Source organism: Sinocyclocheilus rhinocerous, unplaced genomic scaffold, assembly GCF_001515625.1.
Source record: "Sinocyclocheilus rhinocerous isolate Xijiao unplaced genomic scaffold, SAMN03320098_v1.1 scaffold2589, whole genome shotgun sequence".
In the NCBI taxonomy this organism is placed as follows: Eukaryota; Metazoa; Chordata; class Actinopteri; order Cypriniformes; family Cyprinidae; genus Sinocyclocheilus; species Sinocyclocheilus rhinocerous.
Window position 1 is genome coordinate 481,076 of NW_015658508.1, and position 10,345 is coordinate 491,420.

At 33.8% G+C, this 10,345-nt stretch overlaps 1 protein-coding gene across 1 annotated transcript in view; it reads right to left on the reverse strand.

Annotated features, from left to right (window-relative positions):
- Positions 1 to 2,845, reverse strand: part of LOC107722263 (calsyntenin-2-like) — a gene marked incomplete at its 5' end in the record, with an annotated part of 22,834 nt that extends 19,989 nt beyond the window's left edge. Inside the window, one exon of the mRNA XM_016530541.1 lies at positions 2,683 to 2,845. Within this exon, the coding sequence (XP_016386027.1) occupies positions 2,683 to 2,845 (163 nt within the window). The remainder of the gene's footprint in view (positions 1 to 2,682) is intronic.
- Between the last annotated feature and the right edge of the window lie 7,500 nt (positions 2,846 to 10,345).

A 10,345-nucleotide genomic window follows, 5' to 3' on the forward strand; every position in this document is an offset into this window, starting at 1 on the left:
ATTTTAAAAATGCTGTCTAATCGCTCTCGCTGTACTTTGATGTCATACACAGAATGGTCTGTGCAGTGCTGCTTTAGTCAAACACCTTTTGTGTTTTATTAGGAGATGCACAACAGTTCTTCTGTGGCTTTATAGGTAATATTTTCACGTACACAATTTAGCAAAATCAGACAATATTGTGTCTAATATATACCACAATATTAACTTCTTATTATTGAATTGTTGTAAATAAATATCACATTTGCAGCTGGTCAGTGTTCAAAAAATGCTGGGAAATCACTTCATGTAGCCCCAAGATTGATTACTGATAAACTGTCTGAAAAAGAAAGAAAGTCACGTTATAGAGAAGAAAAAAATCACCCACTGACTTTCAAAGCTGCTACGTAGTAACGACTTTCTACTTCGAGGACCTTCATAGAAATGTAGTGGAGTGAAAAGTACAATATTTGTCTTTCAAATGTAGTGAAGTTAAAGTCATAAGTTTCCAGAAAAAATAATGCTCAAGTAAAGTACAGATACTCGAAAAGTGTACTTAAGTACAATACTCAAGTAAATGTACTTAGTTACTGTCCGCCTCTGGTAAAAAGTGTTGTAATCATCAATGTGTTTAATTGTTGATAATTGCACATGCCTTGGAAGCCGTTCTGAAAGCTGTTACCTTTGAATTTCCCGTCAAACAAACTGACTGATTGGGCAGCTGCCTTTAGTTTCAGACACAGCCATGGTTACACATCACACTTTATTCATCATATACACGCATATTACATTTCAGCTTCAGTTGAGCTAGAGGTCTTCAGGGGCTGCACTGAAACGAAGCGATCACATGATTTAACTTAATGATGACCTAAGTCAGAGATAATGAGCAATTACCTGCTGCATCTATCTGCTCTGTATGAGACGTGTCTGTGTGTAATGAAGCCTCTCTGAGTGGGTTTGTGATCGGGTATCTTCTGTGAGCCTCGGGCGATGGCATACTGATGTGTATCAGGCTGCTGTATGTGTGTGTGTGTGTGTGTGTGTTGGGGGGGGGTTACGTGGCTATGGTTTGGGGAAAAAATTGTCACAACAATTGATTGAGAGAAGTTGGGCCTGGCCAGGATTCTCAAACAAACAGATCAATGCGTTGCTAGAATATAGAGAAATGGAGGTTTGCACAGGCATTCAGTCTGAACAAAAGACTTGTGACCCGACCCGTTTGATACTGCCAAAGTTTACGATTCAACTTGCTTACCTTCTCTTCTTCTTCTCTGACTAGGTATGGTGCTTTTATGCTTTTTTTTCTTTTTCTTTGTTGTGGTCAAGAGTTGCATACAGATCAAAAAAAGTTTCTACCTTTGTGTTCCACTGATAAAATAACAGCATATAAATACAGAATTTTCTTTTCGATTAACTATCTCTTTTAAAGGGGTCATATGATGCAATTTCATTTTTTCCTTTCTCGTGTGATAAAAGCAGTGTTATTTTTGTATTATTCATATACTATTATAGTATTTAATAATAATATTTTATTATTAAATGTATTAAAATGTATTTATTAATACTATTATATATATATATATTGTTTTTTAAATATTTCTACAGCTTTAATTTATTTTTAATTGTATTTAACAATTGTATTGTTTTAGTAATTTTAGTACTTAAACTTCAACATATTTTATTTCAGTTTGTTGCCAAGGCAACATTTCTATTTAGTTTCTATTTTATTATTTCTTGTTTATTTATTTTTTTGGCTAATATTTATACTTTATTTCAGTTAACGAAAATGATAATTGAGTTAACAATAACACTGGTGAAAAGGGTTATTATAGTTAACTAAAACAGAAACTAAAACCATTAACACAATTTCGTTACTTGAAATAAAACAAACTTTAACCGAAATACAATAAGATATATAAAATATATAAAAATATATTATTAACTTAATGTACTAAAATACCTGGAACTAAAAGTGAAATAAAATTAATAAAAACTATATAGACAAAAAAAACAAAAAAAACACTAAAAATTACAAAAACACAACATAAAAGATAACAATAAAAACCCATTCAAAATATAAATAACAGCTAATAGTATCTCAATGATATTAATATAACACTAGCTCTTTGAAGAAAAATATTTATATTGATTACAGTGTTAAAAATATTGTTTATCATGTTCTATCTTCTATAATCAGTGCATACAAAGTGGTGTAAACTGAACTGAATCATGAGAAATCATTAAACTATTCAGGCTCCACAAATGTCCAGTCAGCGCTCATTATATTTTTCCCCACACAAAAAGCTTTTTTTATTATCCATCTCACTCTTGTATTGCTTTCATTATGAAACAAAGAATCTCAGAGACACAAAGAGAGAGCACGGGCAGGGGTGTGTTTCCCAGAAGCTTCGTTAGCTAACTGTGGTCGCAAGTCCCATTTAACTCTATTGGTAACGACAGAACTTGCGACCATAGTTGCTTTTGGGAAGCACGCAGCAGGTCAAGAGGTCAACTCATTTGTTTTCCGGAGCTGCGCTTGAGGAAAAGGAAAAGAAGTGAAACAGGGATTGCAAAAGAACAGATGATGTGTTTAGTAAAGAGATATTTGTTCATGCTGTGAGATTTCACATTTCTATTTTCAAGTCATGTGCACACTGACCACACCCACAACACACACTAGCCACGCCCACATGCCATTCCTCCCACCTTGCCAGCAGGCTCCTACAGTGAGCTGCACGTCGATCTGAGAGGAATGGATGGGCCAGTCATCTGTCACCAGGTACGGGTCATAGGTCACGCTGTCCACATATAGAGTCACCACTGGGAAATCAACGCTGATGACGTAATAATGCCACTCCTTATCACAGATCTGAGAGAAAGAGAGAGAAGTTCACAATATTTCTGCTTTCTCTACATCTGTTGTTTTCATTTTTGCTTCAATGTGTTATTTTAGTATAATTTATATACTTTTTTCGTTTTTTTTATTATTATTATTTGTTTTATTTTTATAGTTTTCATTTAAATTTTAGTTTAAGTAATTTTGTTTTGTGGTTTTGACATTTTTATTAGATTTTATTAAATTTATGGTCACATGACATGCAGGTAAACAAAATATTTCAATTTTTATTATTTTTTTCCCCAGGTGTTTTATTTTCAAATAATTTACTCATTTTAATTTGACATTTTTATGATTTAATTAATTACATTTTAGTTAGATCAAAAGCAGTGGCGGCTCATCGGGGGAGGCACAGCTTCCCCAAAATTTTGAGGTGAAAATGGGAGGAGGACGATTTAATGTTAATAAAATTCACAGTTCATTTCAGTTCATGTCTCAGAATGTGTATTTTTTGTTTGTAATTTCACAGCTGTAATACCATAACATAATAATGAAGTTGGTGCTGAATCTGCTGATGTAATTACAACTGCTAACGATAGAGAAGGGGAGGGGGAGGCCGGGGGAGAGCTGAGCTCTAGTGCCTCCGTTGGTAAAAAAAAATTAGCCAATCAGCATCAAGTGTTCACTTTCAGCGCTGAGGAGTGTTGAGAAAAGAAACCTCGTAAGGGAGGCAAGCCTCCCTTCTGATATATCAACCGATCATCATAGAGACATAAATTACGTGATATTAGTTTGAACGTCTGCCGCTGCGCTGATAATGTACCAAGTACTTATGATGAGTAGCGATATTAAATATTTGATCGCCAACAGATTTACCAAGCTGTCATTCAAACAGTATATATACAAATTTAAGGCCGCTTTCTTTTAACACAGACTTTTAAGAAGGGATGGATGTTTTCTTCAAGTGATAGGCCAGGTAAGTGAAATTATATTATCTTGCTGTATGTATGTCGTTTTCTTTACGTTTTCTGACTAAAAGCAACCAAAAGGCCATTTTAAAGTGGTTAAGCAAATAATAATAATTATAATCCAATACAATTAGTGTGCCTCCTCTATTTTAAAACCCACGAGCCGCCACTGGTCAAAACTAATCTAAAAGTAATCCAAAAGTAGTCAGAATACATTACCTAAAATAAGTAATCTAGATTACATGTCATCATGTCACTTGTAATCGGTAACAGATTACAATTTGTAAATAAATGAATAAATATATAAAAATGATTTGAGATGTTTTATGTGCTTTTGTCAGTTTTTTAAATTTCTATGTAGTTTTAATTAGTTTATTTATGTAGTTTTAGTACTTCACCTTAAACTTACTGTATCTTATTTCAGTTAAGTTGCAAAGGCAACATTTCTAATTTTCATTAAAGTTGTTTTTAATCTAATATTTATATTTTATTTAAGAATTACTTCAATTAAAAAAATGACTTTTAATAGTTTTAGTTAACAACAACAGCCTTGTTGAAATCACTAACCCTAACTATGATCAGTAGTATAGTTGTAGAGATGCTTGTCTTGGCAAACAAATAGACAGACAGGTTTAAATGTAAAGTTGCGTCTTTGCCATCGTGAGTGTGTGTTTGTTGATGAGAGAAATCTCTGTCTGTGTTTGGCCCGTTTGGACCTCTGCCAGTCAAAAGCACACGGCAGCAGACGGTTTCTGCTCGCTCTGTCACACACCGTGTGTGTTTGTGTGTCTGGCAGGCGGTCTGGGTCGTAGAGTCTAGTGGAACTGATTGTTACACCCTCAGACGAAACCATCAGACATCTTTCCTCCTGCACCTGAAATCTCACATCAGTCTCACTTCTTCTCACTCTCACACTCTCTCCTACCAAATTGAAGCTACCCCCTCCGCCCCATGTCCTCCTTTTTCCCCTTCCCACAGTGCCCACAATTTCCCAAAATGTCTCTGTATTGCTTTCATTTCAGAGTGAGACCAGCAGAAACAGGACATATAAGACAATATAAATAGAGGGAAAAATGTGTCCAGGTCTCTTTCTTTCTTAATTATTATTCATTATTTATATTTTATAAAATAAGATATTTTATAAATATGTGTTATTGTTATTTATTTTATCTTACAATTATTTATTTATTTAATTTAAATTATGATATGAACATATTTTGTAAGATTCAGCCCCTACTCTGCAGATGTCCAGGCCAAAATATTTCCATATATATTTAACTCTCTCTCTTTATAAGAAACTCATAACAATTGAATACATTGTCCAACCCAAATTCTTATTGTAATTTGTTTGGATGTTTTTATATTTAATAATTTTGCCCACAATTTTTTTTTTGCCTGGTGAATGATAAAATGGATGAAAAATTCCAAACACTGTAGCAGCCATATATTAACCAAAAGCCTAGCATCTTTTTTAATTAATACAATTAATTTCTAAATGTAAATATAAAAAAAAAAAAAACACTTAATCATAAATTATGACAAATACTACCATTATATATACACACTTTGCTATTGAAATATATTTAATATAGTAATCATAAAAATAATAAATAATTCATATTGGCTGTAATAATTAATAAATGACAAAATATGTAAAATGTATAAAATAATAATATACATTTGTTTGCGTTACAGTAATGAGAATTATGAAATATGAAAATGTCATACTGCACAAAAACAGGCTTTGTTTTCTTTATGCAAAATATGTTCTTGACAGGCAGTGTGAGATTCAGCCAGAGCGAGTGTTATTTTTCTGTATTTTTGTATCAGTTCCTTCTCTCTGTGCACACGGGTCATCTCTCTCTGTGTTCTTATTATGAATAAATTGATTTCTTTTTCATTAAATTTCACTTTTATAATCTATTGGTATTCGTCCCGTAATCCATTCAGTTTTTCAGCCTTTCTTCTCTGTCTGTGGTTCTCTGTGTCTCTGGACAGGCATTGATTTTCTGCAGAGGTGTGTGTGTGTGTGCGTGTGTGTGTGAATGCGAGAATGGCTGGGGATAGCAGTTGTGGTTCATGCAATCTTGTGGATCCAGATTTAGTCATTTAATGACTGTTATTTTACATCTAGCACACATTACTGTGATTTTCAGTTTTATAAGCATGCAGAAAACAGGTACGTTCCTAGAACTCGTCCATGTTCAGACGCGCTCACAGTGTGTCAACACGATCCCTGGAGAGCAGAGCGCTTTACTGTGATGTTTTCTCTGCGTGTTCAGTAAACGCACAGCGCTGAATCGATAGAGGTGGTAAAAGTCTTATAGCCGCACTAAGCCAAAATCCACTTGATGGCAAGACAATTTATCAAAGACGGAGTGAGTGAGAGAGGTAGAGAGAAACCATTGTTTCAATTGCTTAGATGCTGCAAGTGCACACTTTAACACTTACTGCTGTGCTATTATGTCTCTCACATCTGTGTGAATCACCTGTTTGTCTTTTTTTTCTATCTATTTTGCACCTATTTCAGCAAATGTCCATTACTTGTTTTCTGGCCTTTGAGAAGGTACAATTTCAAAGAGTTTTTCTCTCAAATTTGAGTCTTCAGACATTACAAAGTGTGTCTCTGAACACTTTAAGAGACACATGCTGTCTTATAACTGTTGTGAGTGCCATATCAACCGACATTAAATATTTAGTTCTTATTTAGGATATCTGAAGTGCCTAATGGGTCTTATTCACTAATTTGTTTGTAAAATGTTTTTTACGCAGGTATCATGCATTTATCAGAAAGTTTGCATTCAAATGTATGCTAAATTTACTTTAAGACCACTGGTACACAGTAAAAAATTTATTGTATTACTTTAAATCAAGAAACATTTACTTTAAAAACAAACAAACAAACAAAAACAAATACATTTATTTTCCAGATTTTTTTTCTAGTTTAATGCTTAAACTTACTTAATTACACTAATTAACTTACTAATTAAATTAAACTCTCAGATTCTTAAAAAAAAAACATTAAACTAGAAAAACTTTTCACTAATTTGTTTGTAAAATGTTTTTTACACAGGTATCATGCATTTATCAGAAAGTTTGCATTCAAATGTATGCTAAATTTACTTTAAGACCACTGGTACACAGTAAAAAAATTTATTGTATTACTTTAAAACAAGAAACATTTATTTTAAAAACAAACAAACAAACAAAAACAAATACATTTATTTTCCAGATTTTTTTTCTAGTTTAATGCTTAAACTTACTTAATTACACTAATTAACTTACTAATTAAATTAAACTCTCAGATTCTTAAAAAAAAAAAATTAAACTAGAAAAACTTTTTTTCTAGTTTAATGGTTGAACTTGCTTAATTTTGAGTTTCAATAAGAATTTAGGCTTAAAACAATAACAATTCAGAGGAAAACAATTTTAGTGTTATTTTAACCCACTGGCAGAGTTTTTTTTCTTGTTTTAAGCACAAACTCACAAACTCACTTAATTTATATATATGTAATCTATGTGATAATGAAAGTATTAATTATTTCTGACTAACAATAAATAAATAAATAACTTAAAAATGCAGCCTGTAAATAAGAGTTTCAAGACTGAGTGTGAGGACAAATTTATGTGCATATGATCCTGTGAATCTGGTGGAAATTTTTCTGCATGCATAAATATACTAAGAGTAGGGTTTATTTTATTTTGCAACAAATGCCTAAAGTAAACGGAGGAAAAATGATATTTGTGAAGTGCAGTGAAACACTAGAACTGGCATTCATGTTATTGAGCCAACACTCAGCACTCGTCCAACAAAACTTCACATTTGCATTAACATTCATCATTTAATATCCTTTTTCATAATGGAAACACAACACCATCCACTTACTAATTAAATTAAACTCTCAGATTCTTAAAAAAAAAGCTAATTTAATTAGATCTCTTTCCTCTGCGGGTATAGAGGAAAGAAAAAGGAAAGATATAAAAAAGATCGCTCATGTTCTTTGAAGTGTCTGAGACGTGCAAAGACCAAAATGTTTCTCCCTCAGGGCAGTGGACCCTCAACCCCATATATTTTATGTTACGCATTTATGTATTCATGAAACTACATTATGAAATTCATTTTAAGGTGGGGTTAAGTTCTTCAAGAGCTCGTTCTCCACTGGGGAAAATGGCTCTTTGATGCTCAACATCTCCGTAGAATCTTTAAACTATCTTTGCATCTTCTAATGCTGAGCATGTAGGTAGCAAATGTACAGTTATGGTAATGAAGATTTCAGAGGAACAGACTCAAATGAAAAATGAATGCAACTGCACTGCTTCAAATACATGCTATCTATATAGGTGGTGCTAAATTGGCTCTTCAAATGAGTTTGTGGTTTGATGCTCTGATGTTTAAGTTGAGCTTTCGTCAGTTTGTTTTGGCCAGCAGAACTTTGCTCGTCCTCTGTGCCCAATCCTGTTGGAGGAGTTTGTGTTTTAAAGCAACCCCTGCCATTTTCTCTGATGGGTTTTTAAGTGGTCTTTGGCAGGGAAGTTCATGCAGCACACTGCTAGTTTTGTGTTGCGCTGCGTTTGTGTGTTTGTTCTCTCAGATAATTAAGTCTTCCCGCGGCTCCGTTCTCTGGCACAGCAGTGAGGAGAATTCACTGCTAAACAAACACTCTCTTAATGATTGCACTGTTTTCTCTCTCTTTCTTTATTCTAAAGCTTTATCTTCACCCTAAAAAGTGGATATTTGCATAATTATACACTTAATGATGGACTAACTCAAGTATTGTTGCATGTTATGAAGGATTCAATTAACCTGCAGCAGACCTGTGAATCTAAACACAACACGCACAACACATTAAGAGGAAATTAATCACTAATATTTGTTAGACGGTGGCTGTTTTTGTGCTTAAAGTAAAGAAAGTTCTGTGAAGAAGTTCCTACTGTCATTAAAATGAGAGCAAGAACGAGGGAGTAAAAACGAGGACTTTATCTATCTATCTATCTATCTATCTAGCTATCTGTCTATCATTGGTGGGGACATGCGGACATAACGACAGACATTTGTTTGATCGAATTTAGTAGTTGCTGGATTTCCGAACTGACTAAAAAGATTTGTGAACCCACTCCGAAGTTCCTATCTAAATCAAATAATTCACAAACCATCATTTCAGATTGGGACTTCGGAGCCCGTAACGCAAATCATTTGATTAAAGGGGTCATATGATGCGATTTCAAGTTTTCCTTTCTCTTTGGAGTGTTACAAGCTGATTGTGCATAGATAAGATCCCTGAAGTTGCAAAGACTAACCTACAATAATGTACAGTATTTGAAAAATAATGTGTTTTTTGAACATTAAAGCATGTCAGCATATTCTGTTACACCAAATACACAAAATAATGATCTTTTAAAAAACATCATATGACCCCTTTAAGATTTGGACTCGAGTTCATTCAGTTTGCGAAATGATTCGTGAACCCGCTGTGAACTTCCGATCTGAATCAAAAGATTCACGAAGCCGCTGCGAACTTCCGATCTGAATCAAAAGATTCATAAACCCGTTCCGAACTTCTGATCTTAATCAAAAGATTCACGAACCCGCTCTGAAGTTCCGATCTAAAAAATGAGTCGTGATACACGCCCCGAAGTCCCGATCTGAATCAAACGATTTGCGAACCCGCTCCGAAGTTCCGATCTAAATCAAATGATCCGTGATCTGCACTCCGTAGTCCCAACCTGAATGATTCGTGGTACGCGAAGTTCCAATCTAAAAATCAAATGATTTGCAAACCCGCTCCTAAAAGTCTGATCCTAAGGCCAATCTGAAAGGAGCTTTGAAACCATTGAATCATTTTGCGACGCAATTCGGAGTTTTGAAAAGCTCTGTTTTGCACCCATCACTATACATGCTTTTAAAAAAGATTACAAGCGATGTCGAAATTTGAAAATGAATGGCTGTTTTGGTTGTTTTTTTTCTAGTGAATCGCTTAAAATGAACGATCGAAGTCACGAGTTTGAATCAATCTGAGCGACTCCAGTGTAAATGACTCACTCAATTGAATCTATTTGTCTGTTGTTCCTCCGCTTTTTTCACGTCTTCAGCCATGTTTACGGGACACTGTCAGTACTACTGGCTTAAGCTCGCTAGTTTTATAACATTAACTAAAATAAGCGAAAAAAGTATGATGTTTACAAATAAAATATCCATATTTACATTCCAAAGAGAACATCCAATACAAATCTACAAACATATTCAGGTGAAGTAACCGGTTTACTGCTAACTAGTTAAACACCTCATTAATACGATGAGCTGCACCACAAAATACATGGAAACATTGTGCATTATGATCGAGTTTGTAGCTTATAACTATATTTGAAATAGACTGACCACTGTGTTCACTAGGAAATCAGTTGAAAGCATCCAGTCATCTCATACCAATGAAGTGAATGTTAAATGTATCAGTAGGCTATTGTAAATAACATTTGAGAAATTATTGTTGTATCTGATTGTATTAGTCTATATAGAGTGATACTGATAGTCAATGTAAAAACTGCAACTGGGAGAAGCAGATGAACA